Source organism: Heteronotia binoei, chromosome 4, assembly GCF_032191835.1.
Source record: "Heteronotia binoei isolate CCM8104 ecotype False Entrance Well chromosome 4, APGP_CSIRO_Hbin_v1, whole genome shotgun sequence".
Lineage (NCBI taxonomy): Eukaryota > Metazoa > Chordata > Lepidosauria > Squamata > Gekkonidae > Heteronotia > Heteronotia binoei.
Genome location: NC_083226.1, coordinates 182,066,304 through 182,084,123, shown reverse-complemented (window position 1 = coordinate 182,084,123; position 17,820 = coordinate 182,066,304). Strand labels below are relative to the sequence as shown.

Here is a 17,820-nt window from a genome sequence, read left to right as displayed (position 1 = left end):
TCTCAGAGCGGCTCACAATCTCCTTTCCCTTCCTCCCCCCCACAACAGACACCCTGTGAGGTAGATGAAGATATTGGATTTATATCCCGCCCTCCGCTCCGAAGAGTCTCAGAGCAGCTGACAATCTCCTTTCCCTTCCCCCCCCCCACAACAGACACCCTGTGAGGTGGGTGGGGCTGGAGAGGGCTCTCACAGCAGCTGCCCTTTCAAGGACAACCTCTGCCAGAGCTCTGGCTGACCCAAGGCCATTCCAGCAGCTGGAAGTCCGCACACTTAACCACTACACCAAACTGGCTCTCCCAGAAGCTGCCCTTTCAAAGACAATGTGAGGGCTATGGCTGACCCAAGGCCATTCCAGCAGCTGCAAGTGGAGGAGTGGGGAATCAAACCCGGTTCTCCCAGATAAGAGTCCGCACACTTAACCACTACACCAAACTGACTCTCCTACTGCCTTGCTGCATTCCATCCACATATTGGCTAACAGAGAAGAGTTAAAGCGCTGGACTCTGTTTTCACGGCATTGCACACTACTTTCCCGACTCCAATCTCAAGGAACAAACTGTCGGACATCGATATAGGAATGGTTGTTTCGGGAGTCGTTTTTCCTTTGCGCTTTGTGTCACACGGCATTTTCTGTGAATAATTTGTTATATAAATAATTGAATTTCTAAGGATTTGAGGTTGATTTAGCATGAATGCCCACGTGGCTTTTTCCTCCTGCTCTACCTTTTCATGTTACTCTGTTTGGTTGCCACCTTCCAGGTGGGGTCTGGAGATCTCTCGTTATTACAACTGATCGCCAGGCAACCGTGACCAGTTCCCCTGGAGTGAATGGCTGCTCGGGAGGGTGGACTATATGGCGTTGCCCTCCACAGTGGCCCCTCCCCCTCCCCAGACTCCACCCCCCAAATCTCCAGATATTTCCCAACCCAGAACTGGCAACCCGACAATGCCCCCCTAACACTTTTAGCCTTCTGTGCTCTCCCATGCAGTTGGGATTCCGCACACACACGCTTCCTTCCCATGTGAGCTTTTGTTCCCCACTGAGGAGCTGGAGGGGGAAGGAGAGAGGGGTGGTGGTGGGGAGATGAAAGAGGAGCATGCCATGTGGGGCTCCAGATGTGACAAAGGGAACACCGGCCTCGGAGAAGAGGGAGAAGTGGGCCTGGTGGTCTTCACACCCTGCGTCTTCTCAGAATGCAGTCCAGAACGGAGCCCCCTCCAGTGTCGCTGGAAAGGACGTCTGGATGAACCCCCTCAGGAGGCCTGCCCCACCTCCTCCCTTCAGGCCTCTCCAAAGCATCCTCCATCCGCCTCCGCTCCAGAGCCTCTCCTCCTGTCCGCCGCTGCAAAAATCCCCCCGGCCTGTGGCCACAGAGAGATGGCGCCACCCAGCCACCGACTGCAGGAACCACGAAACAAAGGGGTGCCCTTTGCCGGCTCTTGTGGCGGGGGTCGTCGAAGCGCAGTTCTGCAGTCCGAGACGAGGGGGGAGAGGAGTCAGCTCTGGACATGTCCCCCTCATGCCGAGGTGCTGGCCGGAGCGTGGCCACGTGACGCCGTGGACAGCAGCTGGCTCTGTGACATCATGGGGCTGCCGTGGCTGTGAGAACCCCCGGCGCTGCCAGTGACGCTGGACCTCCGGGCAAACAGCACACCTGTCCGGGCGAGAGAGATCGGGGGTTACACCACAAGCAAGCTGCCTCCTGCAAAATCTAAGGCACTATTCAGCTCGCAGTGCAGGGCTGCACCACCCTCCTCCCCGTTGTGTTTTCTACGTGGGAAAAAGGAAACACTTCATAAGAACATCAGAGAAGCCCTGTTGGATCAGGCCAATGGCCCATCCAGTCCAACACTCTGTGTCACATAAGAACATCAGAGAAGCCCTGTTGGGTCAGGCCAATGGCCCAGCCAGTCCAACACTCTCTGTCACATAAGAGAAGCCATGTTGGATCAGGCCAATGGCCCATCCAGTCCAACACTCTGTGTCACATAAGAACATAAGAGAAGCCCTGTTGGATCAGGCCAATGGCCCATCCAGTCCAGCACTCTGTGTCACATAAGAACATAAGAGAAGCCATGCTGGATCAGGCCAATGGCCCATCCAGTCCAATACTCTGTGTCACATAAGAACAGAAGAGAAGCCCTGTTGGATCAGGCCAATGGCCCAGCCAGTCCAACACTCTCTGTCACATAAGAGAAGCCATGTTGGATCAGGCCAATGGCCCATCCAGTCCAACACTCTGTGTCACATAAGAGAAGCCCTGTTGGATCAGGCCAATGGCCCATCCAGTCCAACACTCTGTGTCACATAAGAACAGAAGAGAAGCCATGTTGGATCAGGCCAGTGGCCCATCCAGTCCAACACTCTGTGTCACATAAAAACATAAGAGAAGCCATGTTGGATCAGGCCAATGGCCCATCCAGTCCAACACTCTGTGTCACATAAAAACATAAGAGAAGCCATGTTGGATCAGGCCAATGGCCCATCCAGTCCAACACTCTGTGTCACACAGTGGTCAAAAAACCGGGTGCCATCAGGAGGTCCATCATTGGGGCCAGGACACTAGAAGTCCTCCTGCTGTTGTCCTCCCAAGCAACAAGAATACAGAGCATCACTTGCCCCAGACTTTAGAGAAGCCATGTTGGCTCAGACCAGTGGCCCATCCAGTCCAACACTCTGTGTCACGCAGTGGTCAAAAAATCCAAGTGCCATCAGGAGGTCCATCAGTGGGGCCAGGACACTAGAAGCCCTCCTGCTGTTGTCCCCCCAAGCACCAAGAATACAGAGCATCACTTGCCCCAGACCTTAAAGAAGCCATGTTGGCTCAGACCAGTGGCCCATCCAGTCCAACACTCTGTGTCACACAGTAGTCAAAAAACCCAAGTGCCATCAGGAGGTCCACTAGGACTACTAGAAGCCCTCCCACAGTGTCCCCCAAAGCATCAAGAATACAGAGCATCCCTGCCCCAGACATAAGAACATAAGCCATGTTGGATCAAGCCAATGGCACATCCAGTCCAACGCTCTGTGACACACAGTGGCCAAAAAAACCCACATGCCATTAGGAGGTCCATCAGTGGGGCAGGACACTAGAAGCCATCCCACTGTGGCCTCTCCCAAGCACCAAGAATACAGAGCACCATTGCCCCAGACAGAGAGTTCCAACAATATGCTGTGGCTAATAGCCACTGATGGACATCTGCTCCAGATGTTTATCCTTCTCTGCCCACCGAGTGATTGAAATGAGGAATTCGCTGCCAGAGGATGCCGTGGTGGCCACAGCTACAAAGGGGATTAGGCAGATTTATGGGGGATCAGTAGGTACTAGACTGAGGGGAACCCCCACATTCAGTGGCAAGTAACCCCCGAATCCCAGAGCCAGGAGACAATCACAGGGGAAGGCATGGGCCTCTATGCCCTGCTGTTGGCTCTGTGAGTCAGGATGCTGGATTAGATGGACCACTGGTCTGATCCAAGACTCTTCTGATATCTTTAGCATGGGAAAGCCTCAGTCTCTGTGCCCTGTTGTTGGCCCTCCAAATGAACAGGTTGGCCATTGATTGAGACGGGATCCTGGACTAGATGGAACAATGGTCTGATCCAGCAGGGCTCTTTCTGAGGTTCTTCTCAGGGGAAGATCTCATCCCTGCTGTTCACCCTACCAAGGAACTGGTTGACCACTGTGTGAGACAGCAGGCTGGACTAGATGGACCCTCATTGGTCTGATTCAGCAGGGCTCTTCGGATGTTCTTATAGTGGCCAACTATGCCCTGTTGTTGGCCTTCCAGAGGGACTGGTCAACCACTGTGTGAGACAGGATGCTGGACTAGATGGACTACTGATCTGAACTAGCAGCACTTTTCTTATATTTCTAAGACCTTAGCCTCTCTACTCTGTTTTTGGACTTCCAGAGAAACTGGCTGGCCACTGTGTGAGGCAGGAGGCTGGACTAGATGGACCCTCCCTGGTCTGACCCAGCAGGGCTCTTCTGATGTTCTTCTCAGGGGAAGGCCTCAATGCCCCTGCCCTGTTGTTGGCCCTCCAGAGGAACTGGCTGGCCACTGTGTGAGTGTAGTTCTGACAGACCGCCGCTATATGTTTTATTATTTTATTGTTTTAACTGTGTAAGATGTTTTAAACTCAAATTATGTTAGATTTTTATGTGTTGTGAGCCGCCTTGAGCCACCTCGGTGGGAAGGGCGGGATATAAACTTAAATAAACTTGAAACTTGAGGCAGGAGGCTGGACTAGACGGACCCTCACTGGTCTGACCCAGCAGGGCTCTTCTGATGCTCTTCTCAGGGGAAGGCCTCAGCCTCTCTGCCCTGCTGTTGGCCCTCCAGAGGAACTGGCTGGCCACTGTGTGAGGCAGGAGGCTGGACTAGATGGACCCTCACTGGTGTGATCCAGCAGGGCTCTTCTGATGTTTTTCTCAGGGGAAGGCCTCGGCCTCTCTGCCCTGTTTTTGGCCCTCCAGAGGAACTGGCTGGCCCCTGTGTGAGATAGGAGGCTGGACTAGATGGGCCCTCACTAGTCTGATTCAGCAAGGCTCTTCCTATTTTCCGATACATCACTGTGCCACAACATAATTGTCTGGGGCTACTGTAGAACAGGTACCTCTGACCATCATAAGCTTCAATGGATCTTCCCAGGATGAGGAACTGTGGTGCCACTGAAAGGGGGGCATGTTTTATGTGTGAACCAGCCCCCTCCCCAATAATACTCGGACCCTGCTTGGCGGTGGGGGAGTTCCAACGATTAGAGCAGCAGATGAGAAGACACTCCCGCAGCCCCCTGCCAAAGGCATTTCGGACAGCTGTATAGAGCTGGAGGCAGCTCTCATCCGTCACGGTTGGGAGACAGAAGGGCGTGTCCATGTGCCAGAGGTAAGCACAGGTGTGAACCCTCAGATCTTTGCCATCTGCCCCACACACACCTGCACACACCTGGGGCAAAGCATGATCCCTCTGGCACATCCCGGGACCTGCAGCTTCAAGCAGGGAAAGCATCGGACTGGAGGGGCAGCCAGTCCTCAGCGATAACTTATTGGATTTCCCAGCTGCAATTATACGGGGCCCGCAGCCCCCTTCTATTTACCTGTGTAGACAACTCCATTTATTTCTATTGACATGTTGATGCTGCTAAAGCCGTTGGTGGACAGGTTCAATGCAGCCTCCTGTCTGTCATCTGGAAGGGGGAGAAAAAAAACACTTAATGTAGGGGGGGAGGGTTAAGAAAGACAGCAGCCAACCTGGGAGACGGGCACGAAGGCCAGCAAAGCAACATCTGGGGAGTGAGACGCTCTTGGAATTGGAGCAAAAGGAACCATCTGCATTACACGGCACAAACCTGGCTTCCAATTAGGCAAAAACTCCAACGAGTCGAGTGTGGCACGTAGAAACACACATCTGCCAATCAGACACCAGCAGCCCAAGGGGCTGCATTAGGAACCAGGCGCTCCCCACGTTTAAAATCCATCTCTTGTCACAAATGATCCATGTGCTCTTTGCTACCTATGTCCCCCAGGGTTGCGAGTCCCCAGAAAACACTATGTAATATACACTTCAAATAATCATGCTAAACATATTTTTCTTATCACTTGCTCATTTGCTTCTTTGTAGAAGAATAGATGCTTTCAAGCTGTGGTGCTGGAGAAGACTCTTGAGAGTCCCTTGGACTGCAAGATCAAATCAGTCATTCCTAAGGGAAATCAACCCTGACTGTTCCCTGGAAGGTCAGATGCTGAAGCTGAAGCTCAAATACTTTGGCCACCCAATGAGAAGGGAGCACTCCCTGGAGAAGACTCTTGAGAGTCCCTTGGACTGCAAGAAGATCCGATCAGTCAGTCCTAAGGGAAATCAACCCAGACTGTTCCCTGGAAGGTCAGATGCTGAAGCTGAAGCTCAAATCCTTTGGTCACCCAATGAGAAGGGAGCCCTCGCTGGAGAAGACCCTGATGCTAAGAAAGACAGAAGGCAAGAGGAGACGGGGACGGCAAAAGATGAGATGGCTGGACAGCGTTACTGATGTAACCAACACGAATTTGAGCAGACCTCGGAGGAGGGTGGAAGACAGGAAGGCCTGGCGTGACTTGGTCCACAGGGTCTATTTATTATTTATTTATTTATTATTTATTTTTTTCCCTTTCCATTTCCAACCCGCCCTCTCCACGAGCGGCCCGCAATCAATTCAATTCAAAACAATGATAAGTTACAGTTTAAAATCAGTAGAATACAATTACAGTTTAAAACATTCTCTGGTGCTGTACATTTCAATATAGGCGGGCTCGGATTGTGCGACTGAGCGACAACATTTGTAGGCATAGGAATCGTGCAGCCACCCCGGTTGAACAGAGGTCTGTTGAGGAGAGGGCTGCTGCCTCAAGAATAAGTCAAGTTCTGTTTGGATACTGCCTGCGTCTGCCAGCATAGGACTTCTGGACTCAGCAGGATTTTGTACCAACATAAATTTTCAGCATCCAGGATTTGGACTTTTGCTTTAAGTAATAGATACACGACGAATATTGGACTTTTTATGAGCAGTATAAGATAGGGTTGCCAAGTCCAATTCAAGAAATATCGGGGGACTTTGGGGGTGGAGCCAGGAGACTTTGGGGGTGGAGCCAGGAGACATTGGGGGCGGAGCCAGGAGCAAGGGTGTGACAAGCATCATTGAACTCCAAGGGAGTTCTGGCCATCACATTTAAAGGGACAGCACACCTTTTAGAATGCCTTCCTTCCATAGAAAATAATGAAGAATAGGGGCACCTTCTTTTGGGGCTCATAGAATTGGACCCCCTGGTCCAATCTTTTTGAAACTTGGGAGGTATTTTGGGCAGAGGCACTAGATGCTATACTGAAAATTTGGCGCCTCTACCTCAAAAAAACAGCCCCCCCCAGAGCCCCTGACACCCGCGGATCAATTCCCCATCATTCCCTATGGGAATCGTTCCCGGAGGTGCATAATGGCTATGGGGGTGGAGCTTCCCCCGCCGGCCAGCTGGCTGGGGGAGGGGGGAAGCCTGTAAAACCAGGGGATCCCCCGCTGGGACCTGGGGATTGGGAAGCCTAGTATAAGAGTGTATTTCACGAATGTAATGAATACAAATGAGCAAGTGATAAAAATACGTCTCACATGATTATTTGAAGTGTGTATTACACAGCGTTTCCTTACAATTTAGCAATCTGTACATTGTGGTTTCCTGTTGTGTTCAATCCCCCGTTAAGTGTGCGGACTCTTATCTGGGAGAACCAGGTTTGATTCCCCACTCCTCCATTTGCAGCTGCTGAGATGGCCTTGGGTGAGCCATAGCCCTCACATTGTCCTTGAAAGGGCAGCTGCTGGGAGAGCCAGTTTAGTGTAGTGGTTAAGTGTGCAGACTCTTATCTGGGAGAACCGGGTTTGATTCCCCACTCCTCCACTTGCAGCTGCTGGAACTTGCCTTGGGTTAGCCATAGCTCTGGCGGAGGTTGTCCTTGAAAGGGCAGCTTCTGAGAGAGCCAGTTTGGTGTAGTGGTTAAGTGCACGGACTCTTATCTGAAAGCACCGGGTTTGATTCCCCACTCCTCCACTTGCAGCTGCAGGAATGGCCTTGGGTCAGCCATAGCCCTCACATTGTCCTTGAAAGGGCAGCTTCTGGGAGAGCCAGTTTGGTGTAATGGTTAAGTGAGCGGACTCTTATCTGGGAGAAGTGGGTTTGATTCCCCACTCCTCCAATCGCAGCTGCTGGAATGGCCTTGGGTCAGCCATAGCTCTGGCAGAGGTTGTCCTTGAAAGGGCAGCTTCTGGGAGAGTTCTTAGCCCCACCCACCACACAGGATGTCTGTTTTTGGGGAGGAAGATAAAGGAGATTGTGAGCCGCTCTGAGACTCTGAGGTTCGGAGTGGAGGGCAGGATATAAATCCAAAATCATCATCATCATCTTCCGCCACTGCCTGAGGAATTCTGGGGTCCAATCCCCCACTTTCCCCAGAGTTCCAGAAACACAAAGACCCACCATTTGGGGACCAATCCAGGGACTTTCAACATATGAAGGAAGGATTCCACTACTAAGCAACAGCTCACCTTGTACATAAAGTTGACAACCTCCAGGACAGGCCTGGAGTTTTCCCAGAATTGCAACTTAATTTTCAGAATAGAGATATTAGTTCCTCTGAAGAAAATGGATGCTTTGTGGGGGGGCTCTATGCCATAGAGTGTCAAACTCATTTGTTATAAGGGCCGGATCTAACCTAAATGAGGCCATGTTAGCCCGAGCCGTGTGTGTACCTATTTAAGATTAGGTAGCAGAGATTTAAATTTTTTAAAGAACACAGACAAACATGACTTTAAAAAAAACCCTTAAAATAAAACACTTGTTGGTCTTAAAGGTGCTTTCTTAGTATTTCTCCCATGGGATCCAGGGAACTGGGCAAAGGAAGCTCTGGCTCTTTCGTTCCTTCCCCAGGAGACCAGGAGAGGGAGGAGCCTCAGCCAATAGAGAAAATAGAGGCTTTTCTCTGTAGCTCCTGTGAGATTGAGCAAGCCTTGCAAAGCAAGCTGAGATGCAGAAGGTAGCAAGAGAGAGGGAGAAGGACGCAGACGACAGCCAGTTGCTCGGGGGCCTGATAGGAGCCCTCCGGGGCCTAATTCGGTCCCCAGGCCTCATGTTTGACACCCCTGCCCTATGGCATTAAACCCAGCTGGGGGTTTCTCTCCTCCCCAAACTCTGCCCTTTCCAGGCACTGCCCCCCCCCCTGAATCTCCAGGAACTCCCTACTCAGAGTTGGCAACCCTGCTTGTCCAGGATGCAACTCTTTCAAGGACCCCAGAGTGATGTGAAGAGCTGTGGAGATTCGTAATATAAACACAGGGCTGTATGAATCTCCCAGTGGATGGTACCCTTTATCTGCAAAGAGTGATAAATCATTTAGAAATTACTGGTATCCCGTTTTTTTTCCAAAGGGTGCATTCATCACGCGTTCTCCGTTTGTGAGAGCTTATTAAAAAGGAAGAAAAGAAACCCATTCATCCTGCCTTCCTATTCATACAGATAAAGGAGAACCAAATTGAGTCGCGGGGGCAAAGGCAATTTACCCCATTGGGGGGCCAGGAGAATCGATGGTTCGAGTGAGAGAGGTTTCCTGACCTACACGTGGAGGGTGGCATTCTCCCAGAACGGCAACTGATCCCCAGATGACGGAGATCGGCTCCCCTGGAGAGGATGGCAGTTTCAAAGGATGGTCTCTGTGGCACTGTACCAGACTGTGGTCCCTCCCTTCCTCAAACTCCCCTCCCCTCCAGAGTCCGCCCCCAAATCACTAGTAATTTCCCATCCCGGAGCTATTAAGTGAGATGACCGGTTAGCAAGGGTTAGGGCAGAATTCGTGCGCACAAGATGGGAACGGCTGGTATTCTACGGGCACGTTTTACAACTCGGTGCAGAGTGGTAAAGCTGCAGTACTGCAGTCTGAGCTCTCTGCTCACGACCTGAGTTTGATCCCGGCGGAAGCTGGGTTCAGGTAGCCGGCACCAGGTTGACTCAGCCTTCCATCCTTCCGAGGTCAGTAAAATGAGGACCCAGCTTGCTGGGGGTGGGGAGAGTGTAGATGACTGGGGAAGGCAATGGCAAACCACCCTGTAAAAAGTCTGCCATGAAAACGTCAGGTTGGTAAAATGAGTCCCCAGCTTGCTAGTGGGGGGGGGGGGGGGAGGATGTAGATGACTGGGGAAGGCAATGGCAAATCACCCTGTAAAAAGCCTGCCATGAAAAAGACGTGATGCGACATCACCCCAGAGTGCTTGCACAAGGGTCTACCTTTACCTTTTTTAATGGACTGTAATCTGAAATTAGACTCCATTCAAATATGATTAAAACATTTAAACGTTTCAGGCAGAGCTGAGCAGAAAATGCTTACAGAAAACTCATCGGCCCTTGCTAAAATTATAATCGCTAAATGCTCGTAATCCAAGGAACCAGTAAAGGGGCTGGTCAATGGAAGAGGGCCTTGAAGGTAAATAAAAAGGATAAAGGAGCTGGCTTCAGGTTGCCAACACTTCAGGTTGCCAACTTCCAGGTGAGGCCTGGAGATGCCCTGGAGTCATAACGCTCTCCAGGTGATATATATCGTTTGTTGATCCTTTGGCATTATACCCCACCCGAAGGCCTTACCCTTCCTAAGCCCCACTATCCCAGGCTTCAGGGGAGGGACGGTGGCTCAGTGGTAGAGCATCTGCTTGGGAAGCAGAAGGTCCCAGGTTCAATCCCTGGCATCTCCAAAAAAGGGTCCAGGCAAAATGGTGTGAAAAACCTCAGCTTGAGACCCTGGAGAGCTGCTGCCAGTCTGAGAAGACAATACTGACTTCGATGGACCCAGGGTCTGATTCAGTATAAAGCAACTTCACATGTTCATATCTCTGACCAACCTCCTTAGCCATTTCATATCTCTGACCAACCTCCTTAGCTTCGGGGCTCTCCTCTCTCAATCTGTTGCTCAGTGCAATTTGATTGAGTTTGGCCAGCGGTCCAGGCATTCTCCGTTTTGTAAATCAACTCGAGACCTCTTTGGAAGGAAAAGGCAGTGCCAGAATGATTATTATTAAATAAAGAGATAATACCTGAATCTGTTGGGAGGGTGAGGAAATGGCAGCGCGCTGTTGAAAAAAGCGAGGGTCCATTTTATGAAGTTTTGGATCAACACCTCAAACAATGGCAAATTCCTCCAGTTTTCCAGGGCCAAACTTTTTGGGGGTCCAGGAGCACTCCAGGCCCTCCCTAGTAGGGTTGCCAAGTCCAATTCCAGAACTATCTGGGGACTTTGGGGGTGGAGCCAGGAGACTTTGGGGGTGGAGCCAGGAGACACTGGGGTGGAGCCAGGAGCAAGGGTGCGACAAGCACAATTGAGCTCCAAAGGAAGTTCTGGCCATCACAATTAAAGGGACCTCACAACTTTTTAAATGCCTTCCTTCCTTCCCTCCACCCTCCCCTTCTCTGATTTCACCTCAGAGGCAGAGCAGAGCGGGCGATGCTGCTGCGCTGCTGCCGCCTCTTCTCCGCAGCTGCTCCTCCGAGATGGGCTCAGCCTGAGCCCATCTCGGAGGAGCAGCTACGGTGAAGCGGAGAAGAGGCGGCAGCCGCGCAGCGGCATCGCCCCCTCCGAGATGGGGCGGCTCGCCACGCTCCTTGGCGCCGTTTCCCCCCCTCCACCCGCTTCCGTTTTTTTGAGGAGCGGGGGAAGAGGCTGGAAATCCTGGCGTCCCCCGCCAGGGCGGGAGGGTTGGGAAGCCTACTCCCTGGAGGTTGGCAAACCTACCCGCACTACAGTTCCCAGAGTTCCTGGCAAGAGGGGATGGCTGAGAGACCCAGAGCAGCCAAGGGGAGACTTGCCTCCGCGGTTGTTGATCTTGATATTGACGGGGAACTGGGAAGCCACGGCCAAGATGTTCTGCTGGAGGGCGTGCTGGACCAGCCGCTGCTGCTCCTCGGCCACCAGGGCCATCTTCTTCTCCGGCGGCTCCCCCGTCTCCAGCTTCTCCCGCAGCTGCTCTAGCGTGGCCGCCTGAGACGCCGCCACTTGCGCCGCTGCCAAGTGATGCCCGGCGAGGCTGACGGGGATGGCGATGCGGCTGGGCACGGTGGATGCCAGGAGGTTCTCTTCTGCAGCGAAAAAGGGGGGGGGGAGGAAGAAGTGCAGAACAGCCAAGGGTCGTCAATGTCTGTGACCCGCCACCTCTTCAAGCTGGCTGGGCCTGCAGGCCCTGCCCTACCTCTCAGCTGCTGGGTTCAATGGGTTCAGAGAAGGGGTCTCCAAGCTTACTGAGTCTGCAGGCTCTTTTGCCCACAGGGAACGCTGCTCACTGATGTGGCACAAAATGGCTGATGCAGGAGGAGGAGGAGGGGAGGAGCAGGAGCAAAAGAGGAAGAGGAGGAGGAAGAGAATCATAGAGTTGCAAGGGACCTCCGGGGTCATCTAGTCCAACCCCCTGCTCAATGCAGGAAACTCACAAACACCTCCCTCTAAATTCACAGGATCCTCATTGCTGTCAGGTGGCCATCTAGCCTCTGTTTAAAAACCCCCAAGGAAGGAGAGCCCACCGCCTCCCGAGGAAGCCTGTTCCACTGAAGAACCGCTCTAATGGTCAGGAAGTTCTTCCTAATGTTGAGCCGGAAACTCTTTTGATTTAATTGCAACCCATTGGTTCTGCTCCAACCTTCTGAGGCCACAGAAAACAATTCCACACCATCCTCTATAGGACAGCCCTTCAAGGACTTGAAGATGGTGATCCTATCACCTCTCAGCCGCCTCCTCTCCAGGCTAAACATCCCCAGCTCCTTCAACCTTTCCTCACAGGACTGGGTCTCCAGACCCCTCACCATCTTCGTCGCCTTCCAGCTTGTCTATATCCTTCTTAAAAAATGCGGTGCCCAAAACTGAACACAATACTCCAGGTGAGGTCTTACCAGAGCAGAGTAAAGCGATACCATCACTTCATGTGATCTGGACACTAGACTTCTATTGATACAGCCCCAAATTGCATTTGCTTTTTGAGCTACCACATCACACTGTTGACTCATGTTCAGCGTATGACCCACTAAGACCCCTAGAACCTTTTTGCACAGACTACTGCTAAGACAAGTCTCCCCCATCCTATAATCATGCATTGGATTTGTCCTACCTATATGCAGAACTTTACCTTTATCCCTGTTAAAATTCATTTTATTGGTTTTAGCCCAGTTTTCCAGCCTGGCAGGGTCATCCTGTATCCTGCCGCTGTCTTCTGCTGTATTTGCAACCCCTCCCAATTTAGTATCATCGGCAAATCTAATAAGCATTCCCTCTATTCCTTCATCCCAATCGTTTATAAAGATGCTGAACAAAACAGGTCCCAGGACAGATCCTTGAGGCACTCCACTTGTCACTCCTCTCCAAGAGGATGAGGAACCATTCACAAGCACTCTCTGGGTGCGATCTGTCAACCGGTTACAGATCCACCTAACGGTAACAGGATCCGTTAGGTGGATCTGAACAGGTAAGAGGAGCAGAGTGTTGACTCCTTTTAAAAAATGAGGTTTTGGGTGCAATTTATAATGGAAGCAAAACTCTCTGATACTAGAGAGTGGTGGGTCTGTTGTGTCTGGGTATGTTCCCCCCAAGATATAATCAGCCCATGGAAGGTGGAGTTTTGTTCTCCTCCAGTCCTTAATTTTTAAGGTCTCCCAGGGCTGGGCTATATTATATTATTTGTAGAATAACTTAGCTCAAACTTGATTTGAAATATATAATGTAAAGTTAATACTATGAGCTAAGTTTAACTAGTGAATTTTATAAATCTTATTGTTTGATCTTTGAGAGAAGAATGAAGGAAGAAGATGAAGATGAAGACAACATGAAGATATAATGTTTAAGTGATATTAAGTTTGTATAGTGTAAACGATTTTGTTGGAGTTGTTAATCTTGAAATTCTTCTTTTAATAAAGTAAGAAAATGCAAAAACAAAAAATGGTAAGAGGAGCAGGGAGCAAAAGAGGAGGAGGAAGAGGAGAAGAGGAGGAGGAGGGGAGGGGAGCAGGAGGGGAGAAGAAGCAGGAGGGGGAGCAGGAGGGGAGGGGGAGCAGGCGGGGAGAAAGAGCAGGCGGGGAATAAGGAGGGGGAGCAGGAGGGGAGAAGGAGCAGGAGGGGAATAAGAGGAGGGGAGGGGAGCAGGAGGGGAGAAGGAGCAGGAGGGGAATAAGAGGAAGGGGAGCAGGAGGGGAGAAGGAGCAGGAGGGGAGAAAGAGCAGGAGAGGAATAAGAGGAGGGGAGGGGGAGCAGGAGGGGAGGGGGAGCAGGAGGGGAGGGGGAGCAGGGGGGAGAAGGAGCAGGAGGGGGAGGGGGAGCAGGAGGGGAGAAAGAGCAGGAGGGGAATAAGAGGAGGGGAGGGGGAGAAGGAGCAGGAGGGGAATAAGAGGAGGGGGAGGGGAAGCAGGAGGAGAGAAGGAGCAGGAGGGGAATGAGGAGGGGGAGGGGAAGCAGGAGGGGAGAAGGAGCAGGAGGGGAATAAGAGGAGGGGGAGGGGGAGCAGGAGGGGAGAAAGAGCAGGAGGGGAATAAGAGGAGGGGAGGCCAATGGCTGGGGCTGATGGGAGTTGTAGGCAAAAAAAAAACATCTGGAGAGCTACCGTTGGCCACCCCTGCCTTACAGGGTTGCCAGTACCGATTCAAGAAATATCTGGGGACTTTGGGGGTGGAGCCAGGAGACTTTGGGGGTGGGGCCAGAAGCAAAGTTGTGACAAGCATGACTAAACTCCGAAGGGAGTTCTGGCCATCACCTTTAAAGGGACTGCACACCTTTCAAATGCCTTCCCTCCACTTGAAATAAGAAGGATAGGGGCACCTAATTTGGGGGCTCATCAAACTGGACCTCCTATTCCAATCCTTTCGAAACCTGGAGGGTATTCTGAGAAGAGGCACTGGATGCTATGCTGAAAATTTGGTGCCTTCATTTTGAAAAGCAGCCCACCCCCAGAGCCCCAGATACCTGCAGATCAATTCTCCATTATACCCTAGGGGAATTGGTGTCCATAGGGAATAATGGAGTGCCCAGCAGACATTTCCCTCCCCCACCCCGCTTTCTGATGACCCTGAAGTGGGGGGAGGGCCTCCAAACCGGGGGATCCCCTGCCCCCACCTGGGGATTGTGAAGAAGATGATATTGGATTTATATCCCGCCCTCCACTTCGAAGAGTCTCAGAGCAGCTCACAATCTCCTTTCCCTTCCTCCCCCACAACAGACACCCTGTGAGGTAGATGAAGATATTGGATTTATATCCCGCCCTCCACTCCGAAGAGTCTCAGAGCGGCTCACAATCTCCTTTCCCTTCCTCCCCCACAACAGACACCCTGTGAGGTAGATGAAGATATTGGATTTATATCCCACCCTCCACTCCGAAGAGTCTCAGAGCGGCTCACAATCTCCTTTCCCTTCCTCCCCCACAACAGACACCCTGTGAGGTAGATGAAGATATTGGATTTATATCCCGCCCTCCACTCCAAGGAGTCTCAGAGCGGCTCACAATCTCCTTTCCCTTCCTCCCCCACAACAGACACTCTGTGAGGTAGATGAAGATATTGGATTTATATCCCGCCCTCCACTCCGAAGAGTCTCAGAACAGCTCACAATCTCCTTTCCCTTCCTCCCCCACAACAGACACCCTGTGAGGTAGATGAAGATATTGGATTTATACCCCGCCCTACACTCCGAAGAGTCTCAGAGCGGCTCACAATCTCCTTTCCCTTCCTCCCCCACAACAGACACCCTGTGAGGTAGATGAAGATATTGGATTTATATCCCACCCTCCACTCCGAAGAGTCTCAGAGCGGCTCACAATCTCCTTTCCCTTCCTCCCCCACAACAGACACCCTGTGAGGTAGATGAAGATATTGGATTTATATCCCGCCCTCCACTCCGAAGAGTCTCAGAGCGGCTCACAATCTCCTTTCCCTTCCTCCCCCACAACAGACACCCTGTGAGGTAGATGAAGATATTGGATTTATATCCCGCCCTCCACTCCGAAGAGTCTCAGAACAGCTCACAATCTCCTTTCCCTTCCTCCCCCACAACAGACAACCTTGTGAGGTGGGTGGGGCTGGAGAGGGCTCTCCCAGCAGCTGCCCTTTCAAGGACAACTCCTACGAGAGCTATGGCTGACCCAAGGCCATCCCAGCAGGTGCAAGTGGAGGAGTGGGGAATCAAACCCGGTTCTCCCAGATAAGAGTCCGCGCACATGACCACTACACCAAACTGGCTCTCCTAACCCCTCACCCATGCCCATACCCCGGGGTCTCTCACCTTTCTTGACGCTGTGGACTTGGCTGATCTGGCTGCAGCTGTGGGTGGAGATGGTGAGGGCAGGCATGGAGAGCTTGGGAGAAGGCAAGACGGCCGGCGTCCCCACGGGGGAGTAGTTGAACAACGTGGTCCCAAAGGTCTGCCGGCGCCCCTCCCGCCGGTTGCTGTCGATGGCAGCCTGCAGCTCCCCGGGAGAGCTCAACGCCCGCTTCTCACACTCGTAAGGGTAGAGGTATTTCATGTACCTGCAAGGCGGAGGGAGGGAAAAACCGTGCTGTTGGGCAAGATTGTTTCTGGAGCCTTTGCCGAGGGGTGGCACTTTCCCCAGAAGCGTTTCCCCCAAGGGAGGGCCTGGGCCCTCAACAGCAGGTGGAAACCCAACAGGTGCAGCTCCACCCTCCTATACCTCCACATAGAGGACGAGGGTACATGTCTGTATCAGGAAAAACCCAACCGGTGCAGCTCCACCCTCCCGGTATCACCATGCAGAGGAGGAAGGCCATGTCTATATCAGGAAAAATCCAACGGGTGCAGCTCCACCCACCCTGTATCTCCACACAGGGGAGGAGGGCACATGTCTGTATCAGGAAAAATCCAACAGGTGCAGCTCCACCTTCCCTGTACCTCTACGCAGGGGAGGAAGGCCACGTCTATATCAGGAAAAATCCAACGGGTGCAGCTCCACCCACCCTGTATCTCCACGCAGGGGAGGAGGGCACATGTTTGTATCAGGAAAAATCCAACAGGTGCAGCTCCACCTTCCCTGTATCTACGCAGGGGAGGAAGGCCACGTCTATATCAGGAAAAATCCAACGGGTGCAGCTCCGCCCACCCTGTATCTCCACACAGGGGAGGAGGGCACATGTCTGTATCAGGAAAAACCCAACAGGTGCTGTTCCACCTTCCCAGTATCTCCATGCAGAGGAGGAAGGCCATGTCTATATCAGGAAAAACCCAACCGGTGCAGCTCCCCCTTCCCTGTATCTCTACATAGGAGAGGAAGGCCACGTCTATATCAGGAAAAATCCAACGGGTGCAGCTCCACCTTCCCAGTATATCTATGCAGAGGAGGAAGGCCATGTCTATATCAGGGAAAATCCAACGGGTGCAGCTCCACCCGCCCTGTATCTCCACGCAGGGGAGGAGGGCACATGTCTGTATCAGGAAAAATCCAACAGGTGCAGCTCCACCTTCCCTGTATCTCCATGCAGGGGAGGAGGGCAGATGTCCGTATCAGGGAAAAGGGCAGAAGCCCTATTTGGGGAGCTGAGCAAAACTGGCTGTTAGGTTGAACAGCGGCTTTCTCCTTCCTCTGTCTCCCCACACCCCCATAGCTGGGTGAAACTTAGGGGAGGGGGCAGGGAACGGCAAGCACACTGATTTCTCAGGGTGATTCTTGGCAGGAGAGACGCCAACCAATCTCTGGACCTAAAGGAGACGTGCGCCCTGCAAGGTAGCCATGATAGGGCTCTGTAAATCAGCCCAGTGGAGCCAGGCTGGACTCCTTCGTTAGATCTCCCAGCATGAAAAGCCATCTCCAGAGTACAGAGATCAGTTCCCTTGAAGAAAAAGACCAGTTTGGAGGGGCTCTGAGTTGGTCTGAAGCCACAGACCAAAGCACATGAAAGCTCATACCAGGGGTAGCCAAACTTGCTTAACGTTAAGAGTCCCACAGAAAAAATGTCAGATGCTTGAGAGCCACCAGACATGGACATCAGTTTGAGAGCAAGAAGGAAGGAGGAAAGAAATGTGTCGAGAAAGCAAATTGATGGGAGGAGGAAGGGAGAGGTGGAAAGAAAGCAACTTTTAACTTTAAATGCATTCTCCAAACGGCCAGGTGGCTTGGCTTGGAGAAGCTATTTAAAGAGACCAATGCCTTCTCCAAGATGGTTGGTGGGGCAGTGGGGGCTTCAAGAGAAGAATAATAATAATAAGATGATATTGGATTTATATCCCGCCCTCCACTCCGAAGAGTCTCAGAGCGGCTCACAATCTCCTTTCCCTTCCTCC

The 17,820-nt window shown here is 52.0% G+C and overlaps 1 protein-coding gene across 1 annotated transcript in view; it reads right to left on the bottom strand.

Moving 5' to 3' along the window:
* Nucleotides 1-1,502: 1,502 nt before the first annotated feature.
* The window catches only part of ARID3C (AT-rich interaction domain 3C), a 161,160-nt gene continuing 144,842 nt past the window's right edge, over nucleotides 1,503-17,820 (bottom strand). Inside the window, exons 5-8 of the mRNA XM_060236617.1 lie at nucleotides 15,811-16,055; nucleotides 11,370-11,639; nucleotides 5,102-5,191; nucleotides 1,503-1,658 (exon numbers count right to left, since the gene is read on the bottom strand). Coding sequence (XP_060092600.1) covers nucleotides 1,522-1,658; nucleotides 5,102-5,191; nucleotides 11,370-11,639; nucleotides 15,811-16,055 — 742 coding nt within the window. The 3' untranslated portion in view covers nucleotides 1,503-1,521. The remainder of the gene's footprint in view (nucleotides 1,659-5,101; nucleotides 5,192-11,369; nucleotides 11,640-15,810; nucleotides 16,056-17,820) is intronic.